Source organism: Tachyglossus aculeatus, chromosome 6 (genome assembly GCF_015852505.1).
Source record: "Tachyglossus aculeatus isolate mTacAcu1 chromosome 6, mTacAcu1.pri, whole genome shotgun sequence".
In the NCBI taxonomy this organism is placed as follows: Eukaryota; Metazoa; Chordata; class Mammalia; order Monotremata; family Tachyglossidae; genus Tachyglossus; species Tachyglossus aculeatus.
The window spans coordinates 34,568,010-34,590,495 of NC_052071.1; the positions used below are offsets into that span (position 1 = coordinate 34,568,010).

Sequence of the window (22,486 nt, forward strand, 5' to 3'; positions counted from 1 at the left end):
TGTGGACCTGCAGTACAGTGTTCTGCACACTGTAGCACTCAATAAATACAATACAGTGCTCTGCACACAGTAAGTGCCCAATAAATATGATTGAATGTAGCACTCAATAAATACAACTGATTGATACCACCCTATTTCTTTACTGAAGTGTGGCAGGGGACGGGGAGGGTTCAGAATCTGGTTTCATTTGCAACCAGGTTTCTCAATGATGAACCTCATCTTTGATTCGTATGACAATACACCGGATTCCTCAGAACTCATTATTAATATGAGGCACAAAAGTTAACAAACCTTTAAAGCACTCGCATCACTTTCATCTGAATCCCTGAATTCCACACAGACAGCAATGTTCCTTGCCTAGAATAACAAGAAGTGTTCAATTCTATGGCTCATTTGCTAATAAAATGAATTTTATGTATAAAACCTCAGATTTTGAACCACTTACCTTGGCAAATGTCTTCTGGCTATCATATTTTAATTGCAAGGGGTATACATACAGGTGGTTTTTGTAAATAGTAAAGGGATAACAGTATTTTGCCACATCTGGCACAAACTCTTCAACCTCCACAGTAATGTCTTGACAGTTCTTTTCAAAAGGCTTCACTGGCACATACGAAGCGGTGACACAATCTAAAAATGAATTGACACACAAGGGTAAGACTAATACAAAACATGAAAATCCCCAACACCATCATTATCTTTCTAAATGTAAAACACTTTCAAATGGGCTGTTTTCAAAAAATGTCTGATTAGACAGGGATGATGTGATTGAAAACAACAGCTGGCAACCACACTAGGAACACGTAAGCTTGTTGTGGGCTGGGAACGTGACTGCTAACTCTAGAATTGGACTCTCCCAAGTGTTTAGTACAGTGCTCTGCACAAAGCAAGCACTCAATAAATACGACTGACTGACTGAAAGAGGACAGTTAAATTAACCTGATCCCAACTTAATCAATCATTTGGCATTCTTAAAGCCAACTGCAGTGATTGATCAAATTTAGCATATGACCTTTGTACTACGTAATATTTACAACCCAAAACTTTTTACTTGTCTCTTGGAAATAAGGATAAACTGCCAACTATGATATCAATTAACTAATGGTGAATTACCTTAAAATAGTGAATTTACTACATTTCACCCAGGAAAGCTCTGGAAGCCTTTTGAAACTATGAGCCTTAATAGCCGGAACCAATGGCAGAACAAATAGTCCCAAAACTGAATAATATAAATGGTAACTGAAAATGAGTGATTTATGAGCTCCCTGTTGGGCAGGGATCAAACCCACCAACTCTATTATACTGAACCTTCCCAAGTACTTAGTACAGTGCTCTGCACACAGTTAGTGCTCAATAAATATTATTTGAATGATATTAAAATAGTTACATCAACTGCACCCACGTACCCACTTTGAATATAACTATTGACTGTTTCATTAATGAAAATATAAAAAATGACATAGGAACTCAAGGATAGCACAAATAGTACTATTTTCAGTTGGAGAGTTCTTACTTGAAAAATCTACTGCCACACTTTCAAGGGTAATATTTAACTGGCCAGGAATAATCTGCAATTTTGTCTTCTCGGGCCTAGGAGTAAAATGATACATTAGTCTTGAAGATGTGGATACCAAACATATTAGCCACACTACACTCAACGCTCCCCAAAATAATTTATTTTGCAATTAATCCATAAATATCAAACTAAGAATTTAAACAGAGCCATAAAATGCATGTTCAGTTCATACTTACTTCCTATACTCTGCTAGGAATTTGAGAATATCATCACTAGAGAGTTTGCTACTGTCTTGCTTATACAGAGGAGAAAATCTTCCATCCAGATCCAGGGACCCTTGAGTGTCTTTGAAAACTGGCCTAAAACAGTACACAGACAAAAAAAAGGGCAGATTTCAAGATTGTTACATATTAGTAAGTGAATCAAAGTTAAAGAACTTTTACTAGCTTTTACCAAATACATACTGGAATTTCCCAAATTCACAAGCCTACCTTGGTGGACAAAGTTATAATTTAACTATAATATTAAGCTGTTTTAAAAATCTACTATAACTTTTTGTCACAATGAAGCTCCCTCCAGGTTTGCTACCTCTCAAGCTCCCCTGAGATACTTACTTATGGAAAATGGTTTCATTTTCAAGAATATACCTTGCCCTGTACAGTAGATGCTTTAAGTATGACTGCTTCCCATTCTCCTTACTGTGCCTTTCCTGTTCCACCTGTAAACTGAGGTCCATGCAGAAGGTGATCCTTTTGAGCTCAGGGGGTGGGGGTGGGGGAGATTTGGGATTAAGGACAAGGGAGAAGGTTCCTAGGGGCAATGCTTCTATAGTATAAAATGGCCAAAAGTCTTCTATACTTCAGAGATTAATACATTACTGTAAAATGTGGAAAAATAATGGGATAATCATTTTAAAAGGATCAAAGCATGAGTGCAGGGAGTTAAGCCCTTGTTCCCTAAAATTCCTTTTGGTTTATTTGGTGACCACTTCAACTACTGCACTAATCTGCACCTTCTCTCTCTCACCCACTCACTTTTTCTCTCACCCCCAAATCCAATCCTTCACTTTTTACTACTCATTTTCACTTCTCAGTCCTTACACTCCCCCAGCGCTTTTTTCTCTCCTCCATCTTGCTCTCTTGATGCCTCCTCTCCCCATCTTTTCTTTCCTTGTTTTCGTCTTTCTCCTCCTTCCATATTTATTTTTGTGTTATTTCCTTCTTTGTTCTCCTTTTCTATTTCCTTTCCTGAAGCTTCCTCTGGGACACCTTCACTGGTCAATTTCTCATCTCCTCACTTTATATTCCCTAAATCACGTCAGCACTTTATCACCTCAAAGCAGTTACAATCCCCAGCAGTATTTTTGCGCTGCATTACTTCCTCCTGTCTGTAATATACGCAGAAACAGTGTGGCCTAATGGAAGCGTGGGCCTGGGATTCAGAGGATTTGGGTTCTAATTCCAGCTCTGTCATTTGTCTGCTGTGTAACCTTGGATGAGTCACTTAACTTCTCTGTCTCAGTTCCCTCATCTGCAAAATGGGGATTCAATACTTGTGTCCCCTCTGACTTAGACTGTGAGCCCCTTGTGGGACTTAATTATCTTCTATCTGCTCCGAAACTCAGTACAGTCCTTGACGCATAGTAAGTGCTTAACAAATACCACAATAATTATTATATATTTCAGTGGCTGGCTCCGTCACTAGACTGTAAACTCCTTGAAGCTTTCCAAGTGTTTGGCATAGTGCTCTGCATACAGGAGATGCTCAATAAATACTTCGATTGTCCTTTGTCATTTTTTTCCTGTTTCTTTTCCCCTTAGGCCTCGCTTTTTTTCTTCTCCTCTTCAGCTTCTCTCTTACACCTCCTGTCCCCACTCTCTTCCTTTCCCTTTCACTGCCCTATCATTTTTGCTTCCTATTTTTTTTCCCTTTTTTCCCATCCAGCCAGGGTTCAGTTACCATCTGCTGACCACTCCCACCCAAAAGTCATGACAGACATCTTTCTCTGCTCCTTGTCTTTACCTTACCTATCTTTCCATCCTGTCTACCTGTCTCACTCAGTGCTCTGCACACAGTAAGCGTTCAATAAATATGATTGAACAAGCTCAATGAGTCTCCTCTTCTCTCCCCTTCCCATTCTCCACCTTCTGCTCAACTGCTTTTCCTCCTCCTCAGGAAGCTTCCCCAATCACAATCTCATCTCACCGCCTTTCACTCCCCAAGCAAGCCACAGCTTACTGCTCCTGCCCCACCTCCGCTGACCTCTGGTCCACATCCTGACTCTGGACTGGCAGACAATTACTCTCTCGCCCATTCAAAGCCTTATTGAAAGCACATCTCCTCTAAAAGGCCCTCCCTGACTAAGCCCTCTTTCCCTTTTCTTCAACTCCCTTCTGTGTTGCCCTGACTTGCTCCCTTAATTCATTCCTCATCCAGCCCCACCGCACTTATGTACATATCTGTAATTTATTTATATTAATATGTGTCTCTCCCTCTAGACTGTAAGCTCATTGTGGGCAGGGAATGTGTCTGTTATATTGTACTCTGCCAGGTGCTTAGTACAGTGCTCAAGAAATACGACTGACTGACTCCGCACGGCTGTTACTGCCCTCTGGGGCATCTGGCACAGTCTCTTACCTTTGTCCACCTCCCCGGTCTGTCCAGTGGGTGGGCAGGTTCGGCCTGGCTTACTAGTTTACTCGCCAGTGGCACGCCACATCAACTTAGAAAAATTTCATAAAAGCAATTTAGTATTAACGGCGAAAGAGTTCAAATGAATTAGGACTAACCTGGCAGCCCAAGCAAAAGGCATTCTATACTGTCCAAGCCTGCTGCACACCAGCCGAGCAGTTTTATGCACTTTCTGGGCCATCTAAAGAAAAACGACAGGCAGTGACTAACAGTCATACAGGCGGTAGGCTGCCAAAGAACCCAAATCAAATTTCCTCCCACTTTAGCCATTACAGCCACCCAAATTAAACAACAGTGACAGTAATCAGGAGTACAAAAAGCAGTTCAGACCACTGTGTTTATTCTCTTGAAGTGTTCCAAGAGTTGTTTTTTCCATTGGTGATATCGCTAATTTCCTTTATTAAAATCCCGTATCAAAGGAAATGGAAAAGGACAGCTATTGAGTTTTGTTCAACCCAATTCTTCTCTGACCTTTATTCCATATGGGTCAACTGTTCATGTTTATAAGTGACATTCTGGATACAACCAATCTTTACCTTAAAATAAAATAAAGCAGTATTTATCTCTTTCACTGACGTTTAATTTCAGTTCAATTAGCCTACTGTGTGTTTCATCCCCAGAATGAAGGGTAAGGGGAAAATTAAACTTTAAAGTGTTTCGTTTCATTTGATTTGATTCTCATCCTCAGGGATGGAATATGAGAAGCTTCTCAATTTTAATACAGTGGTGGCTCAGAACTCTGATTTCAATAAGATTTATTCACAAATCAGAATCAGGGAGCGGCAGTATCCTACAATTAATAAATACCATTTCAAAAGCTAAATTGCCATCATCAATAAAGTTAGAACATTAGTTACCCTTAACATCTGAAGATGGCACCACTGCATAAAACACTGAATCTAGCACTCAACACCAACACACACACACACACACACACACACTCACAAAAAAAAACAACCAACCCACACATATGCAGTGTAAATCTAAATATGAGGCTAGAGGGGAGGGGAAAGAATGTGCATAGCAAGAGGGTCAACTTTGTCACATAGTATTACCCAAGATCTTTTATTTTAATTTTAGCTCCCAAGGAGCAGAAATTCACTTTCCAAATATTGTTGAACAAGCTAAAATGGGAAATCATATTCCACAGAACAAAAAATGGGAATAATTTTTTTAAAAATTTTGAGTGACTGTCTGGACACACAGATGGCACTGCATATCTCCATGTCCTTAGCAACATGAACACAAACACCTGACAAATACCTTAACCGGATCTGAATTTTTGATGTATGGCTCCGCACAATGGGTGATGCTTCCCTGCAAAACTTTTTCCACTCGTGCAACAAGAAAAATTTCCACATGAGGATTTGTCACTGAGAAAATACCCTTAATATAAAAAAAGATCAGAGTCATTATTATTACTTTTCATTTCACCCTCATTTCCTCTATTTGTCCTCCCTTCTGCATGCACTTGGATCACCCCACCATCAGCACTTATAAATATATCCTTATTCTCTCCCATTTCCGCTATCTAGAATTTATTTTAATGTCTGTATCTCCCACTATAGACTTTAAGCTTTTTGTGGGCGGGATTGTGCCTACCAACTCTATCATAGTGCACTTAAGTGCTTAGTATAGTGCTCTGCACACAGGAGGTGCTCAAGAGATACAATTGATTGATTTAAATATGAGTGAACCTCGGTGATATCCGGTCAGGTCCTTTCCATGTGCAATTTTCCCAAAATAAGCTACTAGCTGGCTGCATCTATTCCTTAAAGGGCAACCACATGAATTCATTCAACACCACAGCTGACTGCTCAGCCAGATTTTTCGTGTGGCTCAATACCAACTGTTTGTAAACATAAGAAATCTGCCCCTTAGTGGAGTAGGATGAAGAAAACCAACTTCCTCTCTAAAGTTCCAACTATATGAAATACGTTGATTTTTTTTCAGGTAGGCAGCAGCATGGTATAGTGGATACAGCATGGGCCTGGTAATTGGAAGGTCACGGGTTCTAATCCCAGCTCTGCCACTTGTCTGCTGTGTGACTCTGGGCAAGTCAACTCACTTCACTGGGCTTCAGTTACTTCATCTATAAAATGGGGATTGAGACTGTGAGCCCCACATGGTACAGGGACTATGTCTAACCCTACTTGCTTGTTATCTGCCCCAGCACTCAGAACATGCCTGGCACAAAGTAAGCGCTTAACAAATACCACAATTATTATTTCTATTATTTTACTATTATGCTCACAGAGGAGGAGGGGGAGAGTACCAGTTTATACAGACTTGCACGTTATCTACAAGCTACATGCCTAGCCCTGGGGGAAGATTTGTGCTCCATGTCTTTTTCCAGGCTGACACTCACAAGAGAGTCGATAGGGAGACCCTCCCTCCCCAATCCAGGCACACAGTTCTGCACCTGCCTTCCCTAGTTTCCAGCCAAACCTCCCTTCCAAGTGAAGTACGCATCAGGGGACACTGAAGTGATTCAGCCAGAGAACAAATGAGAAAGGGGAGAGAGGCTAAGGGAAGACAGGCGAGAAGATAGAGAAACACAGCCAGTCCCCAGGTGGAAATGAAAATTAATGAAATAAGTCCCTTTTCCCCACGATGGGAAATTAAAAACCTTGGCCCTGGTGCAAGTTGGAGAGCACTTCAAGCCCCGGGCAGATACTTCCTAAAACTCCTCCAAGGCAATAGATCCCACTTTCCACCTCGGAGCCCAGAAGGTTGGTCAGGCTTCTCCCTCTTCCTCCGACCTCAAGCCTGGAGGGAGGGGATAATAATGGGGCAGTCACTCTGGTTCCTCTTCAAAGTGCACCCAGCACACTTTGAATCAAAGACCCCTTTTCTGGGCTGGGTGACCTGAATGATTTCCATGAATGAGGAGAGGGCAAAAGGCAATCTTTCTCCTCACCAGACTGGAGTGACCCAAGTTGCCCTGAGGATTTAGTGCACCCTTTCCATCATCTGCTTTTCCTACACCCAGAAACAAAATTGGACTCACTAATTTGTTCAGGAAATCAAACTTGGTTATGCAGAGTTCTTGGTTACCTGGCCAAGAGCCTCTCAACTAGTGAGAGAATGCAAGGTGACGTTCTAGCTCATACTGGACTGGTTAAATAAAACAATACACTTCTGAGCATTGCCAAATATCTTTCACATCTATCCACCCAACCTTACTCACCGTTATTAGATCCTTGTAAAGAGATTTAGGTAATAGGTGGCCCATTTTTAGAACCTAAAATAAACCCCTTAAATAGCTTCTAGGGCATTTCTGCCTCTGCATATATGGAGAGAGCTAAATACAATTCTGCACCTGTTTTATGCAGCGTAAATGAGATTCAGCGATCCCGTGGAAGGAACACTCATTAGGAGAGGACCCCTTTGGATTCCCATCGTTAGGCAATTGAACTGAAGTCCCCAGCAGCATTTCACGGACAGATGAAGGATTTAAATCCACATGGAAGTCAGCAGAAATTTTGCAATTATTTTTCACATCAAACAAAGCAAGGCTGACAAAAAAGGGTTCAACCTGGAAAATTGAACAAATGTTTACATTAAACCAACAGCCACGGCAGACTGTTACACAATTATTTTTATCACCCAATTATTTGGACTCCAGTTGTGTTCAGAGTCAGATAAACTATTCTTCTTTACACAGTTACATATGCCCATAAGCACAACCTGCAAGCTCATTGACCAAAAGAGCATTTTAATCTGACACCTTTGGAAAGATTTTGTTCTATATGAACGTCTTCATATTCAACCATTTTTATGACTTAAGAAACGAAATCCCAGGAGATCACCAATAAAACTTGAAAACAGGCTTAAAATTGAACAGATGCAGTATTCTATCATTTTAAAATATCATTCTTTAGAAAGTCTTTATATGTGATAAAGACTTTCCAAGAAAAATAATATAAATTATACATGAAAAATGAACGTATGCTTTTAATGTAGTGAAAACATTACACATAATCCCATTAAATCCACTATCAATTATTTTCCAGCACTTGACAAAAGCTTTGCTCAATCAGCAGTTTGGGAGGGAATGATTCCGTGCTACAGATGGCTCTTTAAAGCTGGTCACAAAGAGAAAATTCATGCCAATAAAAGACCAACCCTCGGTTCATGGCCGGGCTATTTTGTGACAGATTTGTTTTCTAAAAGAATTCTCTTCAACAGAGTAAATCAGACAAATCCAAACGCAGCATGGCAAAGCAGGTAAAAACTGATTAACTTTATTGGGTCATGAAAGACTTTAGAAGATTGATTTTAAATGAAACAATGCTAATTTTTAGAAAGAAATGTTCAGACCTACTTTTCATTCATACTATAAACAAATAGGGTCCTTTAATGTTTTAATTCTTTAAACCCAAACTCCATCCTGTGGAATTTGTTGTTTAACCGGGTTGAATAAAATTTGCATTATCCTCCCCAGAGCTCTTAGTCTCAATTTTTCAATCCCCTTACACAAGACAGTCTGAATATGAATCTCTTGCTCCAAAGGATATACATTTTAAGTGAAAATGCATACGTTTGTCAGTGGGCCTCCTGTCTGGTCTCCAACGTGGCCCAGGATATTGAAAGATACATCACGGCATTTCACCATGAAACGTCTGCTGCACTTTTCTTCAAATGGTTTTATTTCTGATTCAATTCCGGAGAAGAACAACCTCTAGAAATGAAAGAATATGAAATTTTAACCAATATAAATGTAAGTGTTAATACTGGCTTGAAAATAAAAACCACAGTAGTATTTGCTTGGATATATTTCCACCCTCTATGTGAGTTAGAAAAGTCTCAAGCTCCAGGCAGGCAATTACATTTTCTTCTAATAAGTGTTGAGTTGCTTCTCACACAAAAAAGAAGCTTTCACCCCTGACCAGAAGTTTCTCTTGCCTTCCTAGACTTCCTGACTGGTTATTTTCAATCTATTCATGATAGGCAGAAGAATGAACATTCATTGGGGCATATAATTTATTCACAGAGGTCTGGTTTTCAGATACCAAAAGAAAATTAAAGGGGAAGTATTATTCTCATTTCTTACTAATAAGACTAAGAATAGCGGTATTTGTCAGGCACTGCACTAAGCACTGTACTACATTGAGAAGCAAAGTGGCCTAGAGGATAGAGATTCAGAAGGATCTGGGTTCTAATCCTGACTCTGCCACGCATCTGCTGTGTGACCTTGGGCAAGTTACTTTACTTCTATATGCCTCAGTTACCTCATCTGTAAAATGGGGATTAAGATTGTGAGCCCCATGTGGAAGAGGGACTGTATCCCATCCAATTTGCTTGTATCCACCCCCGCGCTTATACATAGTAAGTGCTTAACAAATACCATTAATTAGTATTACTATTATTATTATTATTCAAGATAATCAGGTGGGACATAGTCCCTGTTCTACACGTGGAGGGATCAGAGTTTAAAAGGAAAGGAAAAAAGATATTTAATCGCCATTTTACAGATGTGGAAACTGGGGCACAGAGAAGTTAAGTGACTTGCCTGAAGTCACACAGGAGGCAAGTAGCAGAGCCGGGATTAGAACATAGTCCTCTGACTCACAGGCCAGAGTTATTTAGTTATTTTGGGCAGTGAGGGCAGCGTATTTGGGTCACTTGAACCAAAAATCTTACTTTTCTTCATTAAAGAATTAATGATTACTAATTAAAGTAAAAAAAAATCCATTTAGGTGTGGATATACTGGCAGACCTTATTGATCAATCAGTCAGTGGCATTTGAACACTTACTGTGTGCAGAGCACACAGACAGTTCAATTCACTAGAGTTGGAAGACACGCTCCCTGCCCACAAGGAGTTTACAGTCTAAAGGAGAAGCTTACAGTCTAGAGAACTGTATCACTCACCCAACCTTCCTGGAAACAATTAAAAAACACAATATGCCCAGAAAAGTCTGATTTTGCATCTGTTTCTCTTAATCTTAAAAATAAACTTACGCAAAAGTGATTGAGCTGCTCCTCCTTAGACACTTATCTATGAAATTTTAGGATGCAAGACATTGCTATGGAGATCAGTTCCAATTGCTGCCCTTATTTATCTATTTCCCCATCAGAGTCTCAGACACTGGAATGCAAAGAACAGTAGGATCAAGCCACCAAATCAATCTCTCCTTTCAGACACCAGCAGTCAAAATGTAGGGGACATCTAGACATCTCCAGTAGATCAAAGGTTGGAGTAGCCTTTTCAATCAACCAAGACATTCCCATTTTCTGAGGCCAGTGCTGCCTGAGAGGAAAGCTTGACCCCAAACACTAAGTTAACGCAGACTGGACTGCAACTCTGAGAAGGCAATACTCTCAAAAGGACAGCCAAAGTAGATTTCATTTATTGTCTTCCTGAAAGATCTCCCACTGTAATAATACTGTGCCCTATTGGGTTCAGAGACACAATTGGGAATTGTCTTCTCAGTAAGTAATGACAAATAACTAACACACAAAGTTAACTCAGTTGATTGACCACGGAAAGAGAGAAAAAAAAACAAATGAGCCACAAGGGAAAAAAATCCTGGATTCAATTTCCTCCTCAATCAGTTGACTCTTTTGTATTCAATGAAAGAGCATGACTAGTCCAATTACAGACCAGACGAACCAACTGAGAGAAAATAAAGATATCTCAGAAGCATGGAAGAGTGATGCCTAGAACCAGCACCCGTAACTTCTTAGGCCTGTGAGCGCCACGTGGGGCAGGGACTGTGTCCAGACTGATTTCACTTGTAGCTATCCCAGTGCTTACAACAGTGTTTGACACATAGTAAGCAGTTAAATTATAATTATATCAAATAATTATTAAATAATGAATAATAATAATAATAGTAATTATGATGATGATAATCGGTATGTTCTGTTCCAGGCAGAGGGTGGGTGAAGATGGACATCATGGTTCATGCCAGCCCACAGAAGCTACCAGGGCTCAGTGGCTCATGTGCCCCTCAGTGGTACCCCTTTAACTGAGTAGAGGCAGGGAAGATGCAAGAGCCAACAGGAGGAGAGTGTGTCAGGAGTCCTGGCAGGGCAGTGTGGATAGGACTGGAGAGTGCCAGGCAGGATGATCTAGATGTCATTTCTGACAGATGGGTTTAAGGATTCTTCACTTCTGACCCAGAACACTCTCCTGTTTCATTTTTCGGACTTGAAGCCTCCCTTTCTCATGAATTATTCTACCACTTAAAGGTAAATAATAATAATAATAATAATAATAGCATTTATTAAGCTATGTGCAAAACAGTGTTGTAAGCACTGGGGAGGTTACAAGGTGAACAGGTTGTCCCACGTGGAGCTCACCGTCTTAATCCCTATTTTACAGATAACTGAGGAACAGAGAAGTTACGTGACTTGCCCAAAGTCACTCAGCTGACAAGTGGCGGAGCCAGGATTAGAACCCATGACCTCTGACTCCAAAGCCTGGGCTCTTTCCAATGAGCCACGCTGCTTCTCTATGATTTCATAGTGCAGATAAAGTTGCTGGCCCCCTCCAAATCAATTCACGGAATATGAGAAATGTTCTTGACCGAAAAAAGAGATTCATTCTTTCAACTGTATTTACTGAGCTCTTACTGTGTGCAAAGCACTGTACTAAGCACTCGGAAAAGTACACTATAACAATAAACAGACACATTCTCTGCCCACAATGAGCTTTCAAGTAGCTGTTAATATTAATACTATTACCTGGACATCTGAATCAAAAGAGAAGAGATTTTGTCTTCCATCTCCTCTGCTTAGTTTGTTGAGCTGTTCAGTCTCTCTTCCATACTAGAAGATTAAAAAAAGAATGGTGATGAAATAGGGCTTTCTCTTGTTTCTCTTGAAATACCAGTTTATAGTGAAATGGCACCCCTGGACACCCGCTGTCAATCAAGAGGACCCATGGTCCAAACAAGAGTAACCCTGCTCACTTTTCTCCGTAACTCCAATTTGAGATGACACCTAGCAGCACTTATGTACATATCTGTAATTTATTTATTTATATTAATGTCTGTCTCCCCCTCTAGACTGTAAGCTCATTGTGGGCAGGGAATGTGTCTGTTATACTGTACTCTCCCAAGCACTTAGTACAGTGCTGTGCACACAGTAAGGGCTCAATAAATACGGCTGACTGACTTTCACAAAGAAGCACATAACACAGACCCCCTTGCCTTATCCCCACAAGCCTATCTAACGTCTGCCAGGCAGTGCAGGAAGGATGGCAATAAAAACTAGAATCACGTCCCAGCATATGAGTAACTAAACCAAGAGGCTAGGTGATCATCTCTTGCCTTCTTAAAGATGCACGGGAACAAAGGGTCCATGACTTCTTTGGGTAGCTCATGCCAGTATTTATCATCCAGATGGCAAAGGGGTTCTTTCTTATGTCCAAACTAAATCTCTCCTGTTTTAATGTAAGCCCATTTCTTCCTGTTCCACACTCAGTGGAACACTCACTCACTCTTTATAAAAGGCCTTCATATGCTTTAAGGAAATTATTTGGTCAACCCTTAGCCTTCTCTTTTCTGGGCAAAACACTCTCAATTTCTTTATCCTTTCCTCTTAATACAGTCCTTGCATTATGCCACTGTTTTTCCCTGGAGCTGCTACAGTTTCTCTATAGCCTTCAAAAAGTGCAGTGGTCAAAACAAAACACAATACCCTAAAATGTATTTGAATCATGCAATTTATAGTGAAAGGGTTGCTGCTCAACTTTTGAAAAATTCTCCTTTTGTTGATGTCACCTACTATCATATTGGATTTTTTCAATCACAGCATTTCAAACAGAAGCTCCTGCTCTCTGGCTTCCAGGCTCTCCACTCTGTAGATATCTGCTCTCTTCCCTAGCTCTTGCTCTTCACTCCTCCTACATATTAGTATTCTCACTGTACCTTGCTCTTGACTCCCCTATCTCTGACATATTGATCATTCCTTTCCCCACGCCTGGAACTCTCTCCCCTTTCCAAATCTGCCAGACCACATTCCTCCCCATCTTCAAAGCCCTGAATGTATACCTCTTCCAGAAGGCATTCCATGGCTAATTTCCACCATCCTTGGGCATGCATCCAAAAAGCCATCATGACAATTCATTCATTTTTCCATATTTCTGCTATGGCCAGTTAGATCTATTTTTCCTCCTGCTCTCATGGTATATGTGCAATTTGCAGTCTTCCCAACTAGACTGTAATCTTCTTGAGGGCGAAAACTGTGAATTTAACCTACATTGTGTTCACCCAAAAGTCTAGTTTAAGACTCTGAACACAGTAGGCACTCAATTACAATTATCCTCATTTAGGTAGTTGTAAATTGAATATTTGTCAGCGTGATCCAGTTGTTGTTTTTTCAGGTAATGGTATTAAATCAATCAATCAATGGCATTTACTGAGAGCTTACTTAGTGCAGAACAGGGTATTAAGTGCTTGGGAGAGTACAGAGTTGGTAGACATGTTCCTGGCCTACAACAAGCTGTGTTTTCTCCCCCGTCCCTTTTCTGTATATGGATCCATTTTATCTTTTCCAAACAACTGGAGCTCAGTTCTCCACAACTTCTCAAAATAACAGTATTTCTGCAATAATATTGGTCATTTCTTCAGTATTCTAGGATGCATTTTATCAATTAATCGATGGTATTTACTGAGTGCAGAACACTGAATTAAGCAGCCTGGGAAAGTATAATACAATATAGTTGGTAAACGCAATTCCTGTCCACAAGGAGTTTACAATCTAGAGGGGAGAAGGACATTAAAAAAAAAAAAAAACTTACAGAAAGGGGAAATGGCAGAGTGTAAGGACATGTACTTAAGTGTTGTGGGGCTGAGGGTGGGGTGAATATCACGTGCTTAAGTGGTACAGATCTGTGTACCAATTGTAATGCAGAGGGGAGAGCAGATAGGAGAAATGAGAGTGTTTATCTAACACTCTTTAACTGTTTGGTCTAGTGGAAAGAAGACGAGCACAGGGAACCAGGAGATCTGGGTTCTAATCCTGACTCTGCCACTTGCCTGCTATGTGTCTTTGGGAAGGTCACTTAGCACCTTCAAACCTCAGTTTCTTCATGTGAAAAATGGAGATTAAATACTTTTTTTCCTTCCTTTAAGGCTGTGATCCCTGTGTAGAATGGGGACTCTGTGCAATGTGATTTATCTCATATCTACCCCAGTGGTTGGCTCACAGTAAACACTTAATAAATAGTATCATTTAACTGTTTCCACTCCTATGTCAACTCAGCTTTCAACCTTCCTTTGCCAGTGGTTTCCCCGGATCAATTATTCAAATTTAATCATTTTTGTATGTTGGAAATGAAACAAATATTAAAATCCCCTGCCTTTTCAAAGGCATCTGTCATCACCTTTCCCAAGAGGTCAATACACCCTTAATCTTCTTTAGCCCGATACACTGAATGGGCTAACGTCAACTTCTCAGCTATAGCTGTGGCCTCCCCAGTTATGGATAAGCTGTATGCATGGGTGAGTGTGAGTATGAGTGGGTGTGTGGGTGAGACCACTTCCCTAGGCCTAGGCCTGAGGAAAGAGTTTGGCCAACTTTATCGTCACACCTCACATATCCTGCTTACCAAATGCTGTTTTCATAGTCCAACATTCATTTTTTGCAAGTTTTTACTACTCACAACAAAATTCTCAATTAAATATAATTTCCAAGAAAGTCATCTGAAGGCCTCCTTCAGAAATTAAAAAAAGTCTCACTTATGAAAGCTTTTTCTAACAGCTTTCAAAAGATTAGGTTGATAAATTTACTAGGGGAAAGTGAAAGTGAAAAAGAACCTAAAGGCAAAACTTATGAAATCTCAAGAATTTAGAAGTACTCCCTTCTGCCTGGTACGCTGACAGCATGTAAGCCCCTTCCACCAGCCAGCAACACAATAGTCAGCATTAGTAGATGCATTTAATTTATTTGGCTACAGCCTATTTTAGCCCTCTCTCAATAAACTTCTCTGGTTTGTAACTTTTAAATGACATTAACAAGTGAAGTGTGGCACTAAAATTTATTGATTCATCCCTAACTAACTTTGCTGAAACCAGCCACTTGGGAGAATGACATACCTTCATAAGCTCGGGGTGCATACTCCTCTCCAAACTTTCCATGATATTCTCTGGTTTTCCTTGGCTGCTAGTTTCATCATCTGAAAATTCATGAAAAGCAGATGTTCCAGACCTTGCAGTCTGTGATTAATCACATAAGAAGATCCAAACCATCCTCCAACCAAGATTGATTACTAAGAGGCTTGGTGATGAGTGGAAGCCTTTAATGGAACCCCTGAAAATCTGCCGTGAACCTCTCATCCAAGTGGAAGGGTCCAATTTCAGGCCTTCTAATACACTAGAGCATATATAATACTGGGTAAGGCATTTTTATATGCCTTTATATTCAACTTATATGAAGGAAAAGGTCAATCAGGATTATAAATTTACACTGAATGAAAGAGGTTTCATGTCCTAGAGATAAGTGCATTACCTTAGTAACAAGTCATTCAAAAACTCTGACCTTGTACAGATTCCGCTGGGTCTTTTTTCTCTTGAACCAAACTGTCTGTATTGATCTGAATGATCTTTTTCAGAGTTGTGAGCCATTCCTCCATTTCCTGTTCTGTTTCAGCAGCTAGATAATGGCTGTACTTATCTAACATCTTGAGTTCAAATGCATGACGGCGCATTTTGGGGCACTGACAGAAGAAAAAAAAAAATCTTAGTAAAGTGCTTCAATGTTAACATTTCCCACTAGCGTATTTTAGTTCTGTTTACTGCCCCACGATTACAATATGTCTGTGAAAAAAAAACACCCACCATAATACTTAGCGCCTTCTGCTTTCTCCATTAGCATCCTGTGCCACAAAACCCAGCACGCTTAGATATTTTCCTATTTCCCCCCTGCTTAAAGTTTTCTTTACTACTTACAGTTTTCTAAACTAATCTTCTCTGAAAAGCAGGCATGAATGTCGCCAGAATTACTCTACACAATATAGAAAGGGCATAAATCAATCAATCAATTGTATTGAGCGCTTACTGTGTGCAGAGCACTGTACTAAGCGCTTGGGAAGCACAAGTTGCCAACACATAGAGACGGTCCCTACCCAACAGTGGGCTCACAGTCTAGAAGGGGGAGGGTGTACATTTCACATAAATGCCCTCAATAAATATGATTGAATGAATGACTGAATTTAAGAGCTGGAGGCAACCTTTTCCAAGTCCCACCTAGTACCTGTTCCCCATCCTTCTCCTCCTTCACCTCCTCCTCTTCCATCCTCCCCCTGATAATTATTTGAAGCTGGGGGGTTGGAGGAGCGAGGCAACAGAGAAAGGAGGCCAAACTCCTGTCGCCCTGACCCAGAGGATCCTAACCGAGCAAAGGTTTGCATAACCGACTAAGAGAAGTCACCACAGAAATTAGGGGACTGATGTTTACATGAGCCTTTCAACTGTAATAATTATAATAATGATGGTGTTGGTTAAGCACTTACTATGTGCCAAGCACTGTTCTAAGCGCTGGGGTAGATACAAGGTAATCAGGTTGGACACGGTCCCTGTCCCACATGGGGCTCATGGTCTCAATCCCCATTTTCCAGATGAGGTAACTGAGGCACAGAGAAGTTAAGTGACTTGCCCAAGGTCACACAGCAGACAGCAGAGGAGTCGGGATTACTGAAGTCTTCTTCCCATCTGTGTCCCAAAACCAAATGTCAGGTTAAAAGAAGATGATTCTGAAGTGTTTCTCTCTGGCCCAGTCTTAGGAGAGTGGAAAATAAGCTAAGTCTCTCTTCGTTCCTTGAGGGCAGGGATCGTGATTACCAACTTTATTGGGTTGTTCCCTCCGAAGGGCTTAGTACAGTTCTCAACAATACCACTGGCTGATAGGCCTACCTGGACAACTTCAATGCAAGCATCCAAGTAGATGCAGCCTTTAGATTCCTTTGAATTTTTTTCGTCTTTGTAGGAATTAAGAATATAGGAACCGTCAGGAAGCTGGGTTAAGTAAAAATATCTTCTTTTGAATACCTGCAAAAACAAAAGGACGTCAGTATTATACTAGTCACATTTATGTATGATTCCTTTGATCTGAAGACCTCAATGGACTTTGTAGACGGTATCTGAATAATTCCCAGGTAGGCCTGAGACATAAAAGAAAATTATAATTACCCTTATTTGAAAGATGGAGAAATTGAGGTAAAATGACTTCATCAAGGTCACAAACAGTAAAGAGCATACCTGAAGCCTGATATGAACTTGGATCACTGTACTGTATAAGCTATCCTCGTTTCTGCCCTTTCCCCATTATATTCACAATGAACAAACAGACTAGTTTAGCATTCGGTTCCTCTTACAACATAAATCAACATGTGAAAAAAATTCTCAAAATTAGAAGTTCAGGGATGAAAATCTTTCCCTTTTCAAGATACAAAAATAAAGCCATCAAAACTAAAACCAAAAGCATGTCATCTTCTGAATTAATAAAAGGCCTATGGATCCCAAGAGCTAGTGAAGGGTTTCAGCCCTGGCACAGCTGCCTCAAAGATGGTTGCCCAAATTTCTACTCCTCAAATAACACTCCGTAGCACGATGAGGACAGGTATTTGGGAATAAAATACTATAATGTAACCTTCACAAGAATTTGGATTTTGAAACTGGAGATGCCAAATCTTGGGTAAAATGTGCATAATGAATGGAATAGAACCTTTCCTAACATTGGGCCTAGATAACTTCTCCTGTTTCTCATAAGCATTTTGATGCTCACCCCATCCCTACAACACTTATGTGCATACCCTTACACTCTATTTCCTCTACCTCTAATTTATTTTAATGTCTACCTCCCTCTGTAGACTGCAAGCTCCTTGTGGAAAAGGATCATGTTTATCAACTCCACTTTACTGTACTCTCCCAAGCACTTAATACAGTTCTCTGCACTTGGTAAGGGTTTGAAAAACACCACTGATTGACTAATTGATTGACTGAATCTTAATTCAGGTAGAAGTCCTGGGACTATAGATCTAGAAAGCTTTAAATAGAAAAAGAACTTCAGAAAAGCACTCTCGGCTTGAAGGGGGAAATTCAACATCCTAAGCTTTTATTTTTTCTTATCAGCAGGAATGCACTAAAGAAAGTCACTTTGAATCATGTTTAGGATGTCGCTAAACAGGTAAAACTGATGAAGTACAAGTTGAAGAGAGTAGTATTTGGAACAAATCCTTCCCTCAATGAACGGTATCAAATGGTTTTCCTATTGTTCAAGCAGGCAGATTACAAAAACACACTCTCATCTCTCAAAAGGAGATCTCCCATGTACTTTTTAAATCTAACCCCTTTACCTTTTGCCGTGAACCTTAACTCCCTCTTACCTCTTAAAATTCTGGCTTCCACCTTCTTCTCTCTTTAAACTCTGTATTCAATCTCTAATTCTCCTCTGGCTCCAATCAATCAATCGATCACATATACTGAGCACTTACTGCGTGCAGAACACCGCCCTGAGCACTTGGGAGAGTACAACGTAACACAGTTATGGTAGACACCTTCCCTGCCCACAGAGAGCTTACAGTCTACAGACAAGCTTACCGTCTCCTTCCCTTCTGCCTATATCTCTCCCATACAAACAGAATAATCATTCAATCCTACCACTCCCTCCAGTTACCGCCCCATCTCCCTTCTCTGCCTAACTCCTTAATTCCTCCATTTCTAACTACTCTCTTATTGAGCCTACAATATATTTTTTGTTCTCTTTGTTCTTCTGAGGCTCACCAATGCTTCCATTGACCCCTCCCCCCACTGGAAAAATCAATAGACTCTTCTCTGTCCTAATTAATTCTCCTTAACCTCTTAGCTCCTTCCAACGATGCTGAACATACCCTTCTCCTAGAAACTCTCTCCAGCCTTAGTTTTACCAATACAGGATAGCTTTGAAGGTGAGACTGTAAAGCTTCTTAGTCATGACCGAAAGTGACCAATATCACATGTATCTGTTGACAGGAATATTCTCAGTTCCATCACACCACGTGTTTTCCCTGCACTTTTTAGATTGAACACAATGGCAGAATTAGGGATAGTTTTTTCAGTAGTGCACGTCTATCTGGATAAAGTGTGACACAGTATCAGAAGAACCAAGTGTGCACATGCATGAGTTGAGAACTATAACGTGTGTTTTCCTTAAACCAGGATTTTGCAAGAATTGTACTCCCATAGTATAAGAGAACTGGATGTGCATGCATACGTGCGTGCACACACAAACACACACACATACACATCTAGCTTGTGAGGGTACAGCCATCAGAAAAGTTTAACTGTTGTGACTCAAAGCTTAATTATAATGGAATCTAAGCAAAAATAAGAAAGCCTATGAGAGGCTATAGGAAAACCTACAGATTGTTTTCAGTATAACAATGACAATAGTCATAGTAATAGTATGTTAATCACTGTACTAAGCACTGCGGTTGACACAAAATAATCAGGTCAGATAGAGCTCCTGTCCCACATGGGGAGCACAGTCTACGTAGGAGGGAGAACAGATAGTGGACTCCCAATAGATCACTGGTATTTACTGAGCACTTACTGTGCGCAGAGCACTGTACTTAGCTCTTCACTACATTAGAGTTGGAAGACACGATCCTTGCCCACAAAGATCTTACGGACTAGAAGGGGAGACAGATATTAAAATATGTTATTGGAAGGGAAAATGGTGGAGTGCCAGGATATGAACATAAGTGCTGTGGGGCCCATTTCAGAAATGAAGAAAATGAGGCACAGAAAAGTTAAGTGATTTGCCCAAGGTCACACTGCAGGCAAATGACAGAGGCAGGATTAGAACTCAGGTCCTCTGATTCCCAGACCCTTGCTCTTTCCACTAGGCCATGCTGCTTCTCTACTGACAGCTTTGTTGATAAGAAAATAGGGTGAAGGAAGAGAAAATGCAGAGTTTAGCATTCATATTACGGTCTCCTAACCATTTTCTTCAGGCAGCTGGCTCACCATGAAAAGCATGCTTTGCAGAAGTTATTTCCAATATTAGCAAGGCACATCACTATAATGAAAAGGCTAAAAAGAGATCTGAAATTATGGCAGATCACTTCCTGCAACACTGTAAAGGCATTAGAATGTGCCAGCGCCTTCAGCAAGTTAATGAACCTTCTAAATTTGGGCCTAGAGCTAATGGGAGGCTTTTAAAGTCCCCTTCAGAGGCTAGGGGATCGAAGTCCTCTCAGAAACTCATAAGGAGCAGGAGAGGAAGTCAGGAATATAACTTCCCTGACATTTATCAAGGCTCACTTGGTTACCTGCCTACTTTCATTTCAGTAAAAAGGCAGCTGTTCGAATGACTGTATAGGGTAGTAGCAGCAATTACTTCTGTCATGACTCTCATCTGAGAACCTCAAATCACTTAGAGATCATTAACTGTGACTCTCAGCAATAGGTGACATTACCCAAATTTTACTTGGAAGAAATCTGAGGTACAACAGATCTCTCCAGGCCTCACAAGCAAGTTGGTGGTCGAGCTGGAATCATAACCATCCTCAAACTCCCTGAGCCACCCTGCAAATTCAGCTTCCATACAGGAAGCTGGTGAAGAACATGGACTCTGAAAACAAACAGCTTTCTTTTTCTCAAAAGCTAATATAATGCACCAGAAGGGAAATCACATGGCATGTGCTTGGACTTGTTCCCCATTCCAAAGATTCCCTCATCTACTACTCCACATGGCTAATGTATCTGAACACTTTAATAGTCAACTCATGGTGAATGGTAAACCAAAACCACTGAAGACATCTTCTTGATTTCTGAAAAAGAGCAAAGTGGGAAAAATGATAAAATACCACCAGAAAAATACCCAGGTTTTTCAGGATGGGCACACCATGGTCCTAATAGTCTCCTTTACCACCAATACCAGCAATAGGGGTGGCACTGAGGGGATAAGACTTGCCCAGGGGCAGTGCTGGGGCCCTACCCCTACTCTTGGTTCACCTCCGGTCAAGGAAAGTGGGAGAGGAGAGTTCTCTGGAGAATGTCATACTCTGCAGTTGGAACTCCCCAGCTTCCCATTTTGCTTCCTTGGGGAAAGGATTAGAGATTTATCTGGAAAATTTTGGCCTCTCAAGACACAGCCCCCTCCCCTTCCCCATTTTTACCTCCAGAGCAATGGGTTGGTTGGTGAAGGGGGTAATTCTGCCCGTCAAGGTTACATCATTCCCAGTCCCCACAAAAACACCAACTCAATTATGAGGCCAAGAGCATGTGCACCCCCACCTTATTTCCTCTATGTCTTGTCCAAGATAGAGATATGCAAGCAAACACACACACACACACACATACACCCGTTCCCCCTGCTCCCCTCATTTGAATAATAATAATAATAATGGCATTTGTTAAGCGCTTACTATGTGCAAAGCACTGTTCTCACTGCATGTTGGAAACTGGAACTGCAAGAACTCACTGGAGGGAGTGCTTGGGCCACCATGCTTACCTACACCAACAGTCTCCTTAGAAAAATGCATATTGTGTACCAGCCAATCAAGACCTTACTATTCTCTCCTCTGATGTAGAAAGCAAGTGAAAAAACAGAAGTGCCTGTCTGCCCAGGAAGAGACTCGGAGCCATTAATTCTATAAAGTAACACAAAAAGAATCTCGCATAAGGCAATGCAAGCTTCAGTGCCCCATTCAAGCTTTTTAGTAGCTGAATGGGAGATCTATAGATTTCAGAAGCTATCCACTTACCACCATTTTGGCTCTATTATTCATATTGCATTACAGACAAATGAAATAAGCTAAATGTACTTCCAGTTTTGTTTACCATTAATAATAGAGCAGGTGAAAATGGGATTCATCTGAAAGTACAGACAAATATGAAGTAGACTTTTGCTCGCTTCTTGCTTGCTTCTCAGTCAGCCTAATACATTAATAGCAACCTGAATAGTTGGGAGCCTTGGGGTGCCCCTTCTCTCCTCAACAATCCCAAACTCTATTTCCAGATATTTTGGGAAATGGGATGAATGAATTTAGGAGAGGAGCGAGGTGGGGGGTATGGAGGAGATAACTTTGTAAATCTAGAATTGTTTTGTGGGGGTTTTCCCTGCAGAACTGCTACTGTGGGGAAAACCCCAGGAAACAATTTTGACTCAAGCAACAAACCCCAGAGCTCCAGGGCACAAACTCCCAAGCTCTGAACTTCTCAGGTGACAAGCTGCCAAGGATCTGTCTCATGTCACTGATTACTGCTGTTATAATTATCCATGTGAAACCAGCTGTGCTGATGCCTGGACTTGAGTTAGAACCACTTGCAAAACTAGTTTAAAG

The 22,486-nt window shown here is 40.8% G+C and overlaps 1 protein-coding gene across 2 annotated transcripts in view; it reads right to left on the reverse strand.

Annotated features, from left to right (window-relative positions):
• DOCK11 (dedicator of cytokinesis 11) overlaps nt 1–22,486 on the reverse strand; it is a 164,677-nt gene that overhangs the window by 90,806 nt on the left and 51,385 nt on the right. For both annotated transcript variants that reach the window (XM_038747890.1, XM_038747889.1), the window contains exons 7-18: nt 17,073–17,207; nt 15,700–15,877; nt 15,258–15,337; nt 11,902–11,985; nt 8,751–8,891; nt 7,530–7,745; nt 5,471–5,593; nt 4,306–4,388; nt 1,753–1,875; nt 1,514–1,590; nt 446–630; nt 292–357 (exon numbers count right to left, since the gene is read on the reverse strand). In XM_038747890.1, coding sequence (XP_038603818.1) covers nt 292–357; nt 446–630; nt 1,514–1,590; nt 1,753–1,875; nt 4,306–4,388; nt 5,471–5,593; nt 7,530–7,745; nt 8,751–8,891; nt 11,902–11,985; nt 15,258–15,337; nt 15,700–15,877; nt 17,073–17,207 — 1,491 coding nt within the window. The remainder of the gene's footprint in view (nt 1–291; nt 358–445; nt 631–1,513; nt 1,591–1,752; nt 1,876–4,305; nt 4,389–5,470; nt 5,594–7,529; nt 7,746–8,750; nt 8,892–11,901; nt 11,986–15,257; nt 15,338–15,699; nt 15,878–17,072; nt 17,208–22,486) is intronic.